We start from the raw sequence: 20,298 nt of genomic DNA, 5'->3' as shown, positions 1-20,298 counted from the left end.
AGAAAGCCTGCATCTTCTCTACCGTACTTAGAGGTGAGCGCCAGTAACAAGCCGCCCTTCCATGCGAGAAATATGAGGTGTGCTCTGAGAGTGGGTTTGAATTAACTCCTCATGAGTTGGAATAGAAGTATGTACGGAATAAATCTTTTATGAATTGTTTGATGATTCTGCAAGAGTAGAAAGTAAAAATGTGATGAACAGCTATATCTTGATAATGCTGTAAGCTGTACCTTAACGGACGCATGTACCAACTGTGACTGAGCTAGTGAAAGGAGATAGGATAGTTATTTGCCCGATTATGCTAGTTTAGAGGATGTAGGTTTGATTTTCTGGCGCCACAGGCAGAAACTTTCCCATTAACAGTTACGTGTCCTTATCGTGGCCTCCTCCTTGACTTAGAGAGAATCCACCTGCAGTCCTGAGAAATATTGAGATCTTTGGATTGATGGAATTTAGGAGCTGTGTGCCTAAGAGGAGAGAAGTCAGGTCTGGATGAAGGGCCTGGCCTTAGTTTTATCATCAAAGGTTTACAGCATGTTGGTAGGTGAATGTAGTTGTGTTCTGATAGCAGGAGAAGCTCAGTGAACCAATGCTGAAATAGCCACCTGGGGGCTATCAGGACAAGAGAACACTGCTTTGCTTTCCTCCTGCTGAGAATCTTTGGTATTAAAGGTATTGGGTAAAAAGGTAGATATAGATCCTGGAGCATCTGTCGAAAGGCATTCCCCCAAGATTCTGGATGTGGATGCCAACTTGCATAGAACTGGCATTTGCCGGTTTCGTTTGTTGCAAAGGGATGTAAGCCAGTTTGCCAAGAAAAAGAAGATCATGCTTAGAGCCAAATGATCAAATTCTCCTTCTTCCAGTTTTGTTTAGCATGTCTGGTATGAGATTTCTAGTCCAGGGACTATGTTCAGCTCGAAGAGTTATCCTGTGTGTCACTAGCTGACATCAAATTTCCTGGTCTTCCTTGGACAGCGCCAAGGATCTTGCTGCTTCGTTTATTCACTTATTGCATGCTGGTAGTACTGTCCTTGCGAACTAACACTGAAGATTCTGCTACACTGGCAGGAACAATTTGGAGACCGAACAGTTGGCTTTGAGATCTAGGTGAATGATATGTATGCCCTTCTCTAGCAGAGACCACTTTCCTCGAATTAGAGGTTCTGTAGAGGACTGCCCCAGATTCCCAAGGAAGTATTTGTACTCTAAGACTACCAGACTAGAGCGTCCATCACCTTTGTGAACATTCATCAGGCCCTGAAATGGTTTGTTTGATTGAGTCTATTGTTTTTGTAGCTTCTCCTGTAAGGCATTCATTTTCAGGGGTACAAGAGGGATCCTATTGATCGCTGAGGCCCTGACGCCCAAAAGCTAATTGAACATAAAATATCTTCATTGATGGATGTGTTGATTATCTCTGATAATTCACAAGGAGACAGCCTGTGCAACAACTTTAGGCAAGCCTCTGTGGCCTTGGACGCTTGAAATATCGTTGGTGCTTTTATCAACGAGTTGTCGAAGTTGGGGAAACCCTGCTTGAAAAAGCTGATCTGAAGCCAAATGGAAGAACTCTGAGGAGTGGGAATGCAGAAACAAATATATATAAATATATATATAAATATATATAAATATATATATATAAATATATATATATATATATATATATATATATATATATATATATATATATAATTCACCAAAAGTATTCACTGCACTCCATGAGGTTCAATTGTGCATATTTATTCCAAGATAACAACCACCAACGCGTTTCGACTCCACAAGGAGTCTTGTTCACAGACTGTATCTTATTTTCGAGACTGGTCCTCTCCGTTACTGACACCGGCAGTAGAGTGCACCACCCAGCAACTTTTAGACCATCTTTGTTACAAGGTTATATATCTACTGCCGGAATTCAAGGATTGTTTCCGGAAATACTTGTTAATGTCTGGAGGTGTATAATGGATGGACACTTCTCTGTTTTCTGGTTTATGAGTCAAAACCAAGAATAGAAGCCTCTTTCCTGCTGAGAATGTGGGTTTCTCTCTATGGACCCCTTGGTCAGAGTAGCTAGCACTTCCTTCCGAAGGTAGATGGTGGAATCTGGATGAACTGCAACATATATCTATATGTGAGGAGATCCAGGACTTGTGTCCGATGCTATTTTCTGCCATAGATGACAACATTTTTGGAAAGTTTTTTCCCACTGGATGGTGTAATCAGTACCAGAACGTTGTCACTGTAGGTAAGCTAGCCTAAGTGCCTCTAAGAGGGTTGTTAAGTCAGATACATATCAATAGATAATTGTCTATTTTGGTCTCTCTAGAGATTCTTTCATTTGAAATTGAAATGCACCCAAAAGATAATGCAGTGTCAAGAGTCACCGTTGACTGCTTGCAAGTAGTCGTCCACATGCATGGCATACAGAGCGTCGGCATGGTACTATAAAATATTAGATATATTTGTATCTCAAATTTTTAAATGTTGTTGCCTTAATCCGTAATATCCAAGGACCGCTGACACTGCCAGTTGTGAAAATACTATTGAAGCGTTATCTATAGCACAGTCTATGCTGACATCTCACTCCACTACAGTAGCATTTTTTTTTTTATTCCTATGGCAAACATTTTATTTATGTGGCCATGTCTGACCACATCCGGTGGCTATACCTGCCCTGTACTACCAGTGAATTGGCAGCCCGTAGAGTACTCTGGACCTAGATGAGAACGTGTCCTTGCTGGTTAGGCGGAACTATGAATAATAGGGTTTTCCATGACTGTAATTACTCCTGCATATATGAGCAATTGGAATAGGCTTTACAGCTTTCCTATTTAAATTCATAAAGAAAAAAAAAACGAATTTCTTGTTTACTATAGGAAACTGGAAGTGTTTGGTCGCTCGCTCCGAAGGGTATAGAAACACCCAAAATAAATCTGGTGGGGAAATCCACCAGTTGCGGCTGTAATATGCTCTGAAGCTCTAGTATGAGATACATGGACCTGCCGCATGCTCTGCATCAATATATTGACTGTTGGAGACATGCTCATATTGGTACCTCAATGCTTGACACTAAATTATTCTGGATTATGTGCGTTTTGCTCTTGTTGACAATTATGTGTTTTTGTCTTAATTTGTATTGTGATCAAGTACGACGAGGCGGATGTAAACAACTAGGCTCATGTAGACAATGTTTGATGTTGTTGACAAGGCTACTGTAGATGACCGTCATAGACGACCACTGTAGATGACTGTCATAGACGCCTAGACTATGTAGTAGCTGCTGGAAATGATTACCAAGAATAGATGTCTTGATAGATGGGAAAATAGGTTCAGGTATACCCCCACGCTGAATCACGTTCCTCAGAAATCCAGTCAGATTCTGATTAAAGTCACCAATTATTATTAGTTCGGTGTTGCTGTATTTGCATCTTTGATCATCTAAAAGTGTAAAAATGTTATCATCGATTAATGTTTTTTTTAGTAGTGCTGAGCTCCTGTGGAGGAAGGGGTGAGATGAACCTCTGCATGTCTTAATTAGCTGTCATACTGTACCAGGGATGGGATAGCCCGGCCCACTGAAAAGGGAGAAAGCCAAGACCACTGGAGCCAACACAGGATGGGGCTCCTCTCTGAGGTTTTGGTGGGAAAGTCCCAGCAGATATGGCAGTTAGGGATGGAACAGAGGCCTCTAGAGGAGATGTGTACAGGAACCACTTGGCCCTATCTTGGATTCTCACAGATGGAAGTACAAGCCCCCTGAAGTCCTATTGGACTAAGAACTCTGCCTCTGCCGAAGCAAGAACAAGTGAGGCCTTGCTTCCCCCAAGGACCAGTTGAGGGAAGATCTTGAAGTCTGTGCCCCAGGAGGAGGAGAGAAGCAGCAGAGACAAAGAAAAGGAGAAAGGATAGTGCAGAGAGCCAGTGGAACTGGATCCCTGCAAAGTATGCCACCTTAGAGGCTAGGAGTAGTGCTGCATGGGCTCCAGGTGGGTAGGGTTCATAAGTAGGAACAAAATGAGCCCAGGATCAAGTCAAACACTGAAAAAGGGCCTGAGATATGAAAGGGGAAAGGATTTGACCTCTGACCCTCAGCTTAAGCGATAGAGCGCATGGGGTTTTGACACAAGTTTTCAGACTATCCCTGGAGTGTGTCAGTGTCCCAGGAAGTGGGCGGGCATGGGTCCCCCTGCCCAGAGCTTGGTAGAGCCGGGGGGACCCCATCACCGAGGTGACCCTATCCAACATATGAGTCTGGGACATGGGCCTCAGATGACGAAAAGAAGACGTGAGAGTGTTGCTGCTCCATTCCCCCACACACACACAAAAAGAGAAAGGGGCCCTGGACCAGATCTCAAGCTCTCCAACATCCCAGGCCACTGACAGAGAAGGAAGGAGGGAGGGAGAGAGAGTGCCATGCCACCCCGCCCCCCCACAAAACATCCCCCATGCCCCTGACTACCCCTCTACCCCAACCATATACCGCCCCGCCCACACCTCTCACCCCTCTCTACCACTAGATATTTCCACCTACCCTATGCATATATTTGTAAGGTAATGCAAATATTTAGTAACGAGAGCGAGTGTGGGGGTGTGTTTGTGTGTTAGTGAAATAAATGTACTTTTCCTCTTACAAACAAAAAGCACAGAGAGGTCAATCTTTTATTGAGTGTTATTGTTGCATGCCAGCAAGTGGTGATTACTAGTCCACACCACTTCCCCTGAATAGGTCTTGGACTGCTATCCTGAGAGTCAAGTGATACAATGGGGTGCTTGGTTGCCAGTGAGGGGGTAATTGTGGACCTATTACTTGTGCAGGCCTCTCATTCTGCACATGGAATGGCTTGGTTTTTTTACACTTGATTTCTGCCTAGATCCGTTGTCATTACAAAATGGATAATTGACAGTGTTCGGGATTGCATTACAGGGATGATATATATTAACAATATGCTGTGGGAAATATTACAACTATTGCGATTTGCATAATGTCTGAATTACTGGAATTTGGTGGCTCAGGTTGTCAGATTAATTAGATTCACCTTGATGTCCAATTTTACAGAGAGAAGACGGGGGCTGTCACACTCGATTTTTGAGGAATATTTGCTGCTGCAGATGTACTGGTCACTTCAGCATAGTACTTAGCTGATTTATTCTTTCCGCTGCAGGCTTTTTTTTTTTTTTTTTTACTTTACATGGAAAGTCGGCCCCATGTAGATGTTTAAGTGAGGTTTATAAATGTCTTGATTCTCCTTTGTATGGCAGGCTAAAGCTGTCAGAGAATACATATCTTTAAATTGATTTTGTTATGGTGCCGATAAAATATATAATTTTTGGTTTTTACCTGTTTTTCCTAGCTAAGACTGGTTCAAATTTAGCATGACTTGTTGGAATCTGAACTGTTCAGAATTGCGAATTGTTTGGGTTTCAGTGTGGTTTGAAGTTGGTTGTACCGCTGTTAGAACCACCATAGACGTTTGACTCATGAACTGGTAGATACTCAATATTACTTAAAACCGGTTGTACATGACGATTACTGAGTCTTTGTTTGAATTAAATTACATTGGCGCCTTGGTCCCAGTTTTGAGGGCCACCTCCTGTTTTACAGCATTTGCTTTCAAGTGTGATTCCTGTGCCTTACCATTTGTAAGGTATCCCTTAATCCTATAATTCTGAATGACTGTGCTGTGTTTGAGCTCTAAACCATTATTTACACTTTGAGGGCATCTCAGAGCATGTTGTCTGTGAATTCATGAAGATAGGTCGTCTTGAACTGGACCTTTTGATTTTGACCACTTAGCTACTTCCTTCGGCTCTGCCAGAATTACTACATTTGCTTTGGCGGTTGGTTACTTGTCTTAGTTTCTCAATTAGTGATTGCATCACATTTGGTAATGCACTTAGTTTGTTCAAAATAGGAGAACAAGAGCAGGTCTGGGGCCGCTGCTTAAACATAATTTGCAAGATGAATGCTTTCACTTCCAATGCTTTCACGTTGGAGTCCCGTTTACAACAGCACTTATTTCTACGTATGCAGAAACATTTCATACCAAGTTCCCCCTTCCATTGTGGGCTGTCCCACAACAAGTACGAAAGGCAGAATTAATATACTTGACATGTAGTACGAGAACACTCAAAAATAATGTAAGCATAGTGGCCTATTGTAGTATTTAGAAAAGTCACTAACGTTTGTGTAACAGAAAAGTAAATTGTCCAGAAGAATATGGGTAAATTCTATAATTTCCAAAATGTATTAAAATATTGCCCACTAGATGGCGTTCGCGGCCATGGAACTCATCTGTCCACAAGGAATAAGTAATTGATGAACGCTCTGTGGATCGCACTCCAGCACACACAGCGGCGTTGTAGCAAATTAAGAATGGCACTCACAGAAGTAAAACGCACTTGCGCAGTGCGTAAAACGCACGCGTAAACGATGATCTCAAGGCCAGCCTTCCAGACGGTCCCGTAGTCTATAAATTGAGACTCCTCCCTATAAAATGGAAGTTCTGACAGGCTCTAATAGGCGTTGCCGGACAGACATGTCCGTAAAACCTTCCTGCTGTAAATAATAACGTGGGTGCACCTGCTCAAAGTGTAAGTCTAAGTTCTGTGAATATATACACAAGGAAGAAACTGTCTTGTAGAATAATAATGATTGGCCTCAGGACCAGGCGTAACGGCCCAATAGGAAAGGAATATGGTTCCAGAGTCTGAGAAGAAAGACCTGTCCGAGTGGCACAGGAGTGGTAACAGAGGTCAAAGCTGCGGTCATCGGACAGCAGCAGCTGGTAGAAGAAGCGCATCCTCAGGAGGAAAAGGATGGTAACCCAGAGCTCTGTGGAGGATACGGATAGAGCCCCAGGTATCCCCCCCAAAAAATTCGAACACAGTAGTTGACATCCACTAACTAGAGAACTGTGCCTTTTTATACTGTCAATGCAACTGATGAAATGTAAGGGTCCCAATAAAGTGAAAGACTAGGTATTAGTGCATGTGTGCACCCCACTAGGGGTCTGTTGGAAGACAATGTTAAAGGAACCCACTCACAGAATGGAGGTGATCATCCATACAGATGATGCATTGTTGAATCGCTGTTTTCCAGGAGGAGACCTTTAAAAGAGCTCTATTGATAGGTTTGAACAGAGGCAACATGAGCTGGCTGAGCACAGTATTCAGTTCCCATGATACTGGTGGTTGCTGTACTGGAGGGTGAAATGTCACTTCATAAATTGCTTTATGGCTGTTTGTGAAAAAAGTTTGGTTGAGTTGCCCTTCAGAAACGTGAGATTGCTGCAAGAGGAATTAGTATTGGCCAGTGTCTTAGACCATATTTTGCCAGGCTTAATAAATATGGAAGTATTTTTGCGATGTTATTGCTAGTGGATGTAATCCTCTACATCTGCAATAACACAGGAACATTTCTATTTGGTGATATAGGTGGTAGCAGGCGTTTGTGCGATGTCCCTACATTCTGCTGCGAGATCTAGCGGTCCATAGTCTAGGTTGTTAGGTAGCCTTCTCTCAGATTCATCAACCTGAGGTCGTGACGCAGACTGTCTCCTGGCCCAGCCCCACAGTGCCTCTTTTGACAAAATACTAGGATCTCGTTCCTCCTTGTCTGGCGATGTAAAACACTTATGTTCTGTTGAATGTTTTTATGAGGACTGCTAGACCTGCCAGCCTTGGGAGTAACACTTAGAGGCCCAGTGTTATGGCTCAGAGCTCCAGGAGGTTGGAATGGAGCTTCCCAGGCCTCCACGGAGGCATACTTTGAGAATACCACTCTGTCCGATGAAGGATGAAATGGATATCTTGTGATAAGATTCACAGGGATCTGCCACCATAATAGCGCTTGCTTAAACATCTTGTATCATGGACTATGTTGTCCCATATGCCATGAGTGTTTCCATTTGCTGTCCAGTTCTTGAGTCTGCAACTGGGTCAAGACCTATGCATGTGGGCATCAGGCTCAGGAGGGATCTGTATTTTCTGATTGCACCGGTCTGTTCAACAGAGGTCTTTACCACTGATTAAAGTTTCCTTAGTCTTTCCAGCAATCGGCAGGCTTTTCCTACTTCTGTATCCAGTATCTCTTCTAAGAACTGCAGCTTTGTTCAAGGTTCTGTGGGGGACTTTTCAATGTTCAGCGCAAAGTCTCAATTTGTGCAAGAGAGTAATGAAGACGACTGTCGAAGCATAAGCCTCTTTATTTGGGACAAAGGGTATACTTGGTGACCCTGTAGCCTGAGATAAGTAGTAACCGGCGCTAAGCACCTGGTAAACATCAAAGAAGCTGACTTGCAGTCAAATAATACAGTCTTGAATCAATCGTGCTGCCCCGCCATTGTAAAGCGGATGCATTTTTTTGTGCTCCCAGTGGATTGGAATCCAATATGTATTGGGGAGAATACATATCCTGACGATCCAGGGACGTCAGTCATTTTTCTGTTTTTGCTGTAGGTCCTTAAAATGAAGATGTTCTGTTTTTGTGGTGGGCAGACAGGTGGTTTTTGAATAAACTCAAAGGTATGACAAAAGTAAACAATCCGCCTCACCCATCAATCCGTATTTATTGACTCCCATATGGGGGCAAAAAAAAAGGGAAATTGTATATATGAAAAGGCAGGGATTCTAAGAGGGGCAGCGACGTGAAGTCAAGCACGTTTTTGATCGTCCTTGGAGCGTGACTTGGAGGCGCTCTTTTTCCGCTTAGATGATCTGCCATACCCCTTGTCAGATATTTCTATTGGGTGTATAACCTGGTTATTACCGGGTTGTCTTGAAGGATAACACAGGCTGTCTTCACTTCCGTAGTGACTGAAGTCTCATCTACAGGGATGAGGTCTAAATGAGCCATGAGCATGAAAGTGTGTGAAATCTGCTTGTCACTATTTTATGGCTTCCAGAGAAGTCCTCATATCAGTATCCATTTTAATATGCTATAAAGCATCACCAATATGTTTGCCAAAAGAAAGTGACCCAATCGAAGGGCATGTCCAGGATATTGGTCTCGAAAGAGTGGAACGAAGTGGATCAGAGCCACCCTTGCCGTCTTAAAACAGCTGGTCCTGCAAACTGTCAAAAAACAGTGTTGGAGACAGCCATTGCTGCACCAATGTGGTCACTGAAGTTGTGGTACCTTCTTTAACAACTTTTCTTTTCTCCTTCGGTACGAGCTCTGTAGAGAGATGTCATGCTAAATTTGGCGATAATATGTGCTAAAACCACTAATACAGTCTGGCTTTTATCTATGTGGCTGCCATGGATCCAACTCTACGACCCAAATTATCTGAACACCTACAATATCTATCAGGAGGTGGGGAGGAGGGTGTTATTTGATTTTCTGATTGGCACCAAGCTGCAGATGCTTCTGATTGGCTTCTGACTGGCACCAGTTTATGGTGGCCCGCTAGGCAGGCAGGGGCCATGTCTGGGGCCTTGAACTGCTTCTCCAAACATAATACCACTGACGGTACTGTAGCTGCTGTTTTCATTCATTTTGGGGATTCTGGCCAGATAAATTCCAGTATATGTATAGACCTAGTAGCTTTAAGTGGCTGCTCCTTGAAGTCATATAGGAAGCAGTGTTGCTCTTTTGAGGTCATTGGAAGGCTAACATTTTTAGAATCCCAATTTATGTACTGAAACACGCTATGTCATCTGGAGGTGAGCCTGGTTGGATTAGAGACTTGTCACCTTCCTTCGGTTTGACATAGCCATCCTATTCATTTGCCCCACTATCATTCGGCAGTAGGGGTTAGGTGAATCAGAAGAATCCTCATTTCCTTAGGAGTTATTAGGATCACCTTTGTTGTCAGTGTATTTGGAGGTTGTGGCGGTGGTGAGGGTGGCAGCGCAATGGTGGTGGTGATGGCGATGGAGGCGGAGGAGCCTGGGCAGCCCAGTCGGCTACTGATGAAAAAGTCTTTGAAAGGTGCATATCAACTGTTGCATTGCTGTCAAGAACTCAACAGCTACTTGGAACATATCAGGTTGTGCAAAGCCATGACGATGCGATAAATAGGGACCCAGCCATATGTAACTCATTCTCAATACTGCTCCAGTGGGAACAATCCGTTGTTCTGATGCAGGGATGATCTGGCCAACAGTTCAGATTGGACTGTTCCCACTGAGACAGGCTCAAGACTGATTTCATATGGCTGGGCCCAAACTTAGGTGGCTTGGTGTGAAAAATAACAATGGACTGTGATGTGGCCTGAGTACTTACCAGAAGCTGAGAATAATTCAAGCATTCCAACCATCACTTTTCTGTATACTATAGTGTGTCACCCTAAGTGGAATGGGCATGCCCAGACGTGGGTCTGGTGCACACTGTGTCCCTGGAACCAAGCTATAATGGCTGACAAATAGGGGGAAACCAGTCCTGGGTTCCTTGTATTCCAGTAAAGGGCCACCCCTCTCTCTCTTTTAGGGCTTTAGAAAGTAAGGTACTACAAATGTTACAGCACAAATGCATGTGTACTGGACAGAGGCAGTAAATACAATCTTTAAGTGGGTCGTATATATATATATATATTATTTTAACCACAAGATGAAGAGGACTTGAAAAGAGATTTCTGCGGTTAGCCATGGGGACAGAGGATGACAGACAAAGTTTCCCAGGCCCACAAATAAAAATAATTTCCCCAAAACAACTTACAGTAGTCTGAAAGCTGAGGGTAGGACCGGTGCAGCCCAAGGGTAGTCCAAAAAATGACAGGATAAGGTAATTGAGAGGTTACAGAAGAGCTATGCCTGGGGACTTCATCACACACGGCGTGTCTTAGACAGCTGAACCAAGGTGACATCTAGGGAGAGTAGGATATCTAGCACTTCCATCACACTGGCTGAGGTTTGGATTCCTTCAAATGAGGGGGATGTGCAACTAAACAAACAGTGTTGTTGAGGCCTGGCCAATTTTAACACTGCTTGCAGTTATTTTAGTATTACTCAAGATTCCCTGCCTGACAATGGGGAATGATTGAAGTATGTGAATATATGAAATATCCAATGTCCAATTTATATCTTCATTTCATTACCACAGAGGAGTGGATATATGTTGACCAATACTGTGGTATTGATAAAGCCTCTTACTAAAAGGATGCTAAACTGTTTTTTCAGAGTAGCTCTATACTAGTTTCAAATAAAGGCATTAGCTCCAGCCTATCAAAATAGACAGGGTGGCCATGGTTGTGCTTCATTTGGAAGTTGCTAGCTGACTGCCGGCTTTCTTATTTGCAGGAAGATAAGGTGTGAGGGGATACCTAAAACTTTCAACACATGAAAAGTACATACATAGAAAACCAGCAAGAAAAATCCATCTGAAGGGAATGCATACAGACTGCTTCAGAACATCCCTTTGTTAAAAACAAATAAGATGACTGAATGGTTACCTAGTATATGTAGGCCCTCCGTATAAGGCAGAGGAGATGACAGGAGGCTATCACATTTAATAAAGCTGTGTTGTGTGTGAAGCTGGAAATGAAGATCACCACTTGCTTCTAAATTACACATATATAAAAGCCTTACTTTTTAAGATGATAAAAAACTATGGAGCAGCTCTTATTTTAATTACAACATTATATGCATTAATCTTTTTTTTTTTAAAGCTGAACAGCATACACAGAACTAGTAGTTTGTTTACTAGTTAAGAGTGTCAGTTCTCACCCACAATCAGCAGGAAAATATTTAAACAAAAATAAAACATAAATGACCATAATTACCAGCCAACCAGCCAACATAGAATCTGTGGAGCAGTGGCTTAGATAGCACTATTCGTGTGGCATTCTATACACCATTCTATCTACTTTAAATTCTTGTAGCAAACCAGCAATCAATAGGATTTTCTTAAACCTTCCACCTATTGTAGTACCACAGAATACCAGAATAAAACTCACCTCCAGCAACTCTGAGACAATCGGTAGCACTTCAGGGTTGCAAATGTCAATGGAATCGTCTCGATAAGTCTTTTTTTTGTAACGGATATTCCCCAGGTGTAGGATAGCCGACAAAAGAGAGAAAATCCTATTGAAAAACAAAAGCAAAAAGTTCTCTAGAGCACTCATCTACAAAGATGTAAAACTACCTTACAAAATACAATTAGTAAGTCTAACCCCAGCTCGTCTACTGGTGTATGGCTACCTGGAGATCATCAAAGTGGACAATTCAAATAGAGAAGCATCCAAAAAAGACAGGTTACCTTAACTAGTAGCCATTAACCAGTTTGATGGGAATACCACTATTATAGGAGGGGAAAGGTGATGATCTCACAGAATAAAAAAAATGGTGCATAATGATGTGAGGGGCACAGGCGGCATTCTCAAAGTCCTCCTAAATTCAATTAGATGGTCAGTAACAAATCTCAGTGTCTACAAACAACCTTGATTTCAATCACTGAGAATCCCAGGCTCTACAAATGCTACCAGCATCATAGAAACAGAAGAAGTGTGCCAGCCAAATCCTAACAACATAAGTGAATAAGAGAAGGCCCTGGCCTGGACCACATCCTTCCTCTCCGGCAGAACCCAGACCGTCCGCCTCCCACCCTTCCGCTCCAAAACCACCAAGATCATCTGCGGCGTCCCACAGGGATCCTCCCTCAGCCCGACACTGTTCAATATCTACATGGCCCCCCTCGCCCACGTCGCACGACAACACAACCTCAACATCATCTCCTACGCCGGCGACACCCAGCTGATCATATCCCTCACCGAAGATCCCCAAACCGCCAAAGCTAACCTCCACCGAGGAATGAAGGCCGTAGCAGACTGGATGAAGGACAGCAGACTGAAGCTGAACTCAGACAAGACGGAGGTCCTCATTCTCGGACCCACCCCATCAGCCTGGGACGACTCTTGGTGGCCCACGTCACTAGGCAGAGCCCCGGAACCCACGGACCACGCACGCAACCTGGGGGTCATCCTCGACTCCACTCTCTCCATGACCAGGCAAGTCAACACCGTCTCCGCGTCCTGCTTCAACACCCTCCGTATGCTCCGCAGGATCTTCAAATGGATCCCCCTCGACACGAGAAAAACTGTTACCCAGGCCCTCATCACCAACAGACTCGACTATGGGAACGCCCTCTACTCAGGAATTACAAACAAGCTCCTGGGACGACTCCAACGCATCCAGAACGCCTCGGCCCGACTCATCCTCGATGTCCCCGCTGCAGCCACATCACACTCCACCTGAGAGGCCTGCACTGGCTCCCCGTCAACAAAAGGATCACCTTCAAGCTCCTGATTCACGCACACAAAGCACTGCACAACACAGGACCCACCTACCTCAACAACCGACTCAGCTTCCACACCCCCACCCGAAGCCTCCGCTCAGCCAACCTCGCCCTCGCCACAGTCCCCCGCATCCAAAAAACCACCGCCGGCGGCAGATCCTTCTCCTACCTCGCCGCCAAGACCTGGAACACTCTCCCCACCATCCTACGACAGACCCAGGACCTGCTGGCCTTCAGAAGACTCCTGAAGACCTGGCTCTTCGACCAGTAGCACCCCTCCCCCCCCAGAGCCTTGAGACCCTTGCGGGTTTGTAGCGCCCTTTACAAATGCAGTGATTGATTGATTGAATTGTTAGGGTCCAGCAAAATAAGAAGAACTTACATTAGCTTGACGCAGAGAGGGTGAGCAATGTCACTGGAAGGCAAAGGGGTTAGTAAGATAAGAATAAAGAAAATTCTAAGAACCTAGTACTTTCCTGGCATGCCAGATCCATCATAAATCTCCAATCTAGCCAAATGGTGATCCAGAAAAATCCAACTTTTCAACGGATTCTTTATTTTGTAAAGAAAGTGCCTAACGAAGCCAGATCATGCATTAGTCACATCACATTTTGACCAAATTACCTCCAGTCTTTACAAAAGGTAAGTAAAGTACCCAAGGTTACCGTCCTGGAGACTTGCTTATATGGTCTTACAAATATTCATCTCTGATGCAATGTGCCTTAATATCCTGAGGCAAAGATCGACGCTAAGTTTCAAAGGAACAAGAAATGCATAAAACAATCTTGACAGTATAGAGTTGTCTGCAGGAAAAACGAAAGGGGATTGAAGCGAAGGAATCTGCTGCCATCATCAATATAGATGCTACAGGCTCTTTTAAGACTGATATGAAAAAGACAAGAGTAGAAGGATAAATGCCTCATATTATTTGCAACTCAAGGCGCAGTTCGGGAAAGAAAGAAGGCAATCCATTCTTAAGCACATTGCCATTATGAAAGACAGGATCTGATTTCAATGAACACCAGAAAGGGTTACTGATAATTCCTGCTTAAATAACGTGTAGTAGCAGTCGTCAGTCCTTACAGCAAAGTGCTTAATCTTAGGTCTATATGTAAAAAATAAGTGTTACCATTTGTTACAAAACAGTCTTGACATGAGCACTCAATAACAGCATTTGCTTAGCAGAAGCAGCCTGGCAGAGGATTTCTATCCACGTGAAAACTAAGCAAGGCGACAGGATTTGTTGCGTTGTAACCTTGCTGTGGACCATCAATACTAACGGGTGAAACAGGTCATTTTAGGAAAATGTGCCTGTTCTATTTTGTTAGCGTACAAGAGAAGGAGAATATAACAAAAGGGTATATAACAAGGGGAGTATATTCTCCCAAATAAGGCTGTTTACTCAATTTTACCATCGGAAAAATACAACGCATGAAGTTGTGGGTTGAAAGGGTAATGAACCCAACATGAACTTGCAGACCCCCTGGGCTGTCTGTGCAACACAAAGCGCAGTATAGTAACTCCAGGAGGCACAAAAGAAAGCGGAGCAAGTATAAGTGAACACGATTTATAGCTGAGAGCTGACTGGGAGTCAGGATGACAGTGTTGTGTGGGGCACATACGAGATGAACATGGAACTCCAGCAGCACAACAGTGAGGTCTTCATCCAGAGAGGGTTTCAAACCAAATGAGACTCAGAAGATCAACTGCAGAAGGATGACATTCATGTACACACCTTTTCCATATAAGGGACTGTAGCAGGAAATATTTCACAACCTCAAAAAGACATAACTTCTAGTACGGAAACTGAAGTCACCAAAGCATGCATGTTCTTTCTTAAAAGCGCTGTTCAACTATCAAAGTTGCCACCAGGAGCCTGAAGGAGATAAGCCAGAGTACCCCAGACAGCAAAGGCACCACCACAGAACACACCAGGCAGAGAGCACAACTAAGAAGCAGACCAAAAGGGAAAGGCCAACTCCAGGATTTATAAGGAAATTATAGAGAGAACAAACTAACCCAGCAGTTCAAATGTCTGGCAAGTAATCTACCTCAACAAAAGAGAAAGATTAGCTGTTCAAAGTGGGAGATCTATGAAAAGCAGTTGAGGGAAGAGGAGGGTGGTGGTGAAGGTGGTGCTGGTAGCAGCAGCGGTGGTGGGTGATTTTACAGCAGGTCTGAGCTGATGTAGTGGGTATTTCAATTTCAGCTGTCAGTCTACGCATGTTTGTAGGCTCGCATTCACATTTCTACCAATGCCACTAGAGTTCTTGTCTGTGTCTGATCTGATATACACTGCTGCTTTAGTTTTCATTTCTAATAAGTAACTTATCTTACTAGTCTAATGGGGTCCTCGTCCGTGCCTAATTTGATAGTGGACCTACAGGATCTTACCTTCAGCTTGATATGTCATGGTTTAGCAGAGGGCACATTTGTGTATGGTCTCTGCTGGAATGCCATGTGTCACTTACCATGGACCTGATCTGTGTTATGGTGACAGATGGGCCGTATACCTGTAGATGCTCTATTCTCATTTGGCAGATGGAGCTAATCTACTACTGCTTAATGTTCATGTAGCGTGTGAAGCTTAGCTGTGTCTGTGTGGCAGACTGATCTTACCTGTACATAATCTGTGGTGTGGTTAATGATTAAGCTGCATCTTGTCTGTTCTGGTTTTATGAGTTTAAGAATATTTGAGTCTTTTGGTGTATTCCGGCTTGTAATTGTGTGTGCCATATACAGCTGTTAAGTTCCTCTATGCTGTAAATGATAAGTGCGTGTGTGTCTTGGCTTTAACATCTGTGGGTTATCTGACTGCTGGTGGCTCTGTTAGTTATATGGTCTCTGCTAGTGTAGAGGGTCTCTTGGCTGTATACGTGCCATGGAGATGTGATGTTTATCTTGGATGCATACAGTCAATACCAGTGTGCTACAAGCATTGGTTGTGTGCTATGTTTCATAGCAGTGTGTGATAGATGCAGTTATATAGTTTCCACATGTAATGTATGTTATGTATTAGTGGGCTGTTTCACATTAATGGTATGTGTTAATGCCTGTGTTCTAGTTTATGGTCTGCTCGCCTGCATCTGCTATGTGCTACTATAAGTATCATTTGAAACAACTCAAATCCAATAACATTAACTCACTGACGGCGGGTCTTGGGAAGGAAGCCCACCATTTCCATTGCCAACTGTAATCGCTCAAAGTCATGCTTCAGGTCCTCGCCTTCCACTGAGAAACAGTCCTGTAGACGGAAAGTAAAAGAAACAAAAAAGTGTCAGGATATTTGTACATGCAGCCTTTCAGACCAGGAGAGATCAGTATTGGAAGATGGAAAGATCAGTATGAGAAGATGGAAGTACTCATCTATATCGAAGACAGGACATCAGTCTTCAGAGACCAGGACATATTTGTGTAAGTATACAAGGACGTGCAGAGACTAAAAATCAGTGTGGATGCAGGCAGGCATACCATGAACCCCAACTTGCCGAGGCTTTTCTCCCGCAGTGCCAAGCTATTTATTATGCATGGGACAGTTTGTGCTTAAGCCTTTATACCTTTTTTTTCCACAACATGTACCCAGATCAAATTTGAATCGTTTTTATCACACAGGTCGGAGATTTGAAAGGTATCCAGGTATTATGGATTTCCCTGAACAGAACCAAGGAAACAGCCAAAATGTAGCAAAATAGTTCGCGATTGTTTTTGTTTGTAGAAAAATGTATTGTGCAAGACAGTAAGTGTTTTTTCCTTAAGAATTGCATCAACAAAAATGTTGCTGCACTAAGGTATACAGGCGATAATAATGTTTTTCCTGTTTTTATTGGGTCTATCGAATTTGTGGTGAAAACTGGTGTGAAACCAATAGGTGAACCTAGCAAGCCATAGATTTGTGAAAAGTAGACAAAATTACAATTTCGGAAAGGGACCATTTGTCTGGGACTGTGAATAGATTTCTCCAAGAAAATAATGGTTGAAATAAAATGTAAACGAATGAAAGTGTGAAAAATAGAAATAGGTGACCATGTTTTCATCTTTATTTTTTTCCCCAATGGCTGATCTACAAAAGTAATACACTGCTGGTCTGATCAGGTCATACACCACATTTCTGCCTGTCCAAATTAGATGGGGGCTGGTTATGGAGCATAAGGGTGTATGGAATCCCACCAAACCACCTGGGAGAAAAGTGAAAAAGAATGGAGTGCACTGCCTGCCTATTCTGACACTACAGTTCACTCTACCCCCGGCACCAGACACTCTTTCTACCATCCAGGGGAGGAAGGATGAGGGAGCGTTAACCCTCTCTCTATTTTTATACTGGCTCAAATGTCAAAACTAAGGCCAAAAAAAATCCACGTTTCCTCATGCTTGCCATGGGGATGGCTGCAGTATTCAGGCGCTAGGTCCCAGGGGAGTGGGTTGTAGTGTTGCATAAAGACTGTTGGGGCTTTAGGAGTGCAGCCATCCCCCATCTCATTCTTCATAAAATGCAACACTGGCATCTAGTGTGCTTTCTGCCCATCCTCACAGAAACACTTTGGGGGTTTTCAAGCTGATGTATGCCTATCCGTTGCACCCAGTGTGCTTCTACCATCTTACTCCCCAATGCCACAGACCCATCCTGGGGGAGGTCAGATTGAAGATAATCCTGGCCCTGCAGTAATTCCTATGCAAGGATCAACTAGGGAGAGGCACCATTAAAAAGGGAAGATTCTCCCCTTTCCAGCGGCACCTTTTTCATGGTGATCAGTACTCGGACTGAGATATGCCCCCAAGCACCCAGAGGGAAATTAACTAGTTACATTCAATTTTAGGAGCAGCGATGTCTGAGCATGTGGCACGCTGCTCTTTACAGATCTAAGGAAAATAAAAAATAATAACACTGAAAATCTCTCACAGCTTGAGTTTAAATTTTACAAAACGAAATCCCTCTGGTGCTAGCACTGGAAGGACTTCCTTGCAGCAGTAGAAGGAAGCAGCGTTCACGTCCTCTGCAATAGGGAAGTGGCAAAGAGGACTTTAACGTCCTTCGTACTCAAAAGGTTAACCCAAGAAGGCAATAACGTGACAAAAGGAGCACACAAACACATGTAAGTCGAGACCTGACACAGCTGTATATGCTCAGTGAGATGAGAACAAACAAGATGTAAAACCACAGGCACCAACTTAAGCTGTGCAAAAGTAAAATATTTTCTCTCTGAAGGAAACTGCATAATGAGGCATACAATATTTATTTATATAGCGGTTCTACCTCAATTAATTAATTAACTATACACTACGGGGATCTTAGAAGGGTTAAATTCCAATTTGTTTAATTTCTAAAATATGTTAAATATTTTCTCAAAAATGTAAGGAACTTCAACAAAAAGCAAAAGGAAAATAAGATGGTGGTAAGAAAATAGCACAAGAAACAGAGAAGGGGAAAAGGGAGAAGGGGTAATGGAGAAGGGGGGCAGATACAAGGACATATGTAAGAGCAGATGTAGTGAACTTAGACAGACGTCAGACTGTGTGAACATGAGCCACCTATATTATGATATAGGTGGGATACACATAATAAGGTATAGGCATGTGTATAAGTACTTGACCATAGGTAAGGTAGAAATACAGAGGAAGTTATCAAGAAATAGGCAAGGGCAGGGGTAAAATAACTTTTCAAACAGCTCCAAGGGTTAATAGCCCACGTCATCTTAAAAATCTACAACTTCACCTACAAAGTAGAAAAGTTAAGTACTCCATTTCAGAGAAGCTTATGTTCTCCCGTTGGTTGCAGATCACTGGTAGCAGCAGCCTAATACAATTTGAGATGAAAATAATGCAGGAATGGCAAATGGCAAGCTTCTGGGCCCTATTTCGCTTGCTCCTACAATCTAGACCTCTCCCCATACTACATATGGTGAACTTCCTCGTACGTCCTCGCATACATGAAGGAATGAAAGACTAGCTTATTCAAGTTAAATCTCTTCAATGAACAGCCATCGAGATGATGGATAATTCTACCCCCCTGCCTGTATCTCCCTGCGCACTCTTCTATATTCCTCAGTACTACCCTCACCTATCTACACCGCTCTTGTCACTTTTTAGGTAAGTTTGCACTACATTCATCTCCCTAAACAATAATAGACATCTGTGTGCATAGAGGTTGACACATCCTCTGAGATTTCTGCAATACAAAACCATACACACCCATACCGGACAAGATCTGTCCAAAGAGAATCAGTGCGAGGATACCTGCAAAGCAATGAATACAAAAAGCACTCTCTTACACTCTTCCTAATTGCTGAGAGGTCACAGGATGGGTCACTGGTCAGGGAAAGGATTTAGGATGAAGAGCAATAGATGTAAGATTTAGAGAAGTATATTTTTATTAATTTATTGTTACACAACACATAAGATGAAGTGCCCTATGATGAACTGTCAATGTGCCCTATGTTCGCATTTCTGGACATAGAAAGTGACTCAAAAGAGACTCACTTGAAGAGTTGTTGCTGGTTCATTCTAAAAACCTGATTAAGCAATGAGAGGATAATTACTCTCTATGCTCAACACAAAGGTGTTTTCCCTATTTTAGAGTAAGGGCAAACTCCTATCTATCGCAAAGTCTAGGTGACAACTCGAGGGCACCTGACTCAGGGATAATTTTCATCCAAATTTGTGACCCCTTACAAAATATTTGGTTACTATGGTCAAGTTGCCCATATGGTCTATTCAACAATCCAATAAAGAGTCAGTGACTATGGCATGTTCTGTTCAAGGTTGTTGGATAAGGATGCCTCTCAGAAGAGTCTTCGTGTGACACTACCATGCTAGAGACTGAATGTTGTCTTTTTGAAAACACCATGCTACAGACTGCATCACTGTCTCGACCTTCATACATCTCACCGTCATACACCTTCCTACTCCAGCCACTACTGATTCCTGAGAGGTCTAATATGTAATCTATAATCTTGTACTAGGACAATATACAATTCGACTGAGCCCAGGAAAGAAGAGGCATGTCTGACCATTGGGTAAGATGTCTGAAGACATTGACACTTGAGCCAATTGCCAACACTCTCTCCTGGCAA

The 20,298-nt window shown here is 43.1% G+C and overlaps 1 protein-coding gene across 7 annotated transcripts in view; it reads right to left on the bottom strand.

The window, feature by feature from the left end:
* The window catches only part of MYO9A (myosin IXA), a 1,132,274-nt gene that overhangs the window by 766,910 nt on the left and 345,066 nt on the right, over positions 1–20,298 (bottom strand). For all 7 annotated transcript variants that reach the window (XM_069222286.1, XM_069222289.1, XM_069222284.1 and 4 more), the window contains 2 exons: positions 16,378–16,475; positions 11,895–12,021 (listed from right to left, as the gene is read on the bottom strand). In XM_069222286.1, coding sequence (XP_069078387.1) covers positions 11,895–12,021; positions 16,378–16,475 — 225 coding nt within the window. The remainder of the gene's footprint in view (positions 1–11,894; positions 12,022–16,377; positions 16,476–20,298) is intronic.

This window comes from Pleurodeles waltl, chromosome 3_1, assembly GCF_031143425.1.
Source record: "Pleurodeles waltl isolate 20211129_DDA chromosome 3_1, aPleWal1.hap1.20221129, whole genome shotgun sequence".
Lineage (NCBI taxonomy): Eukaryota > Metazoa > Chordata > Amphibia > Caudata > Salamandridae > Pleurodeles > Pleurodeles waltl.
This window is presented reverse-complemented; position numbering and strand designations above follow the sequence as displayed.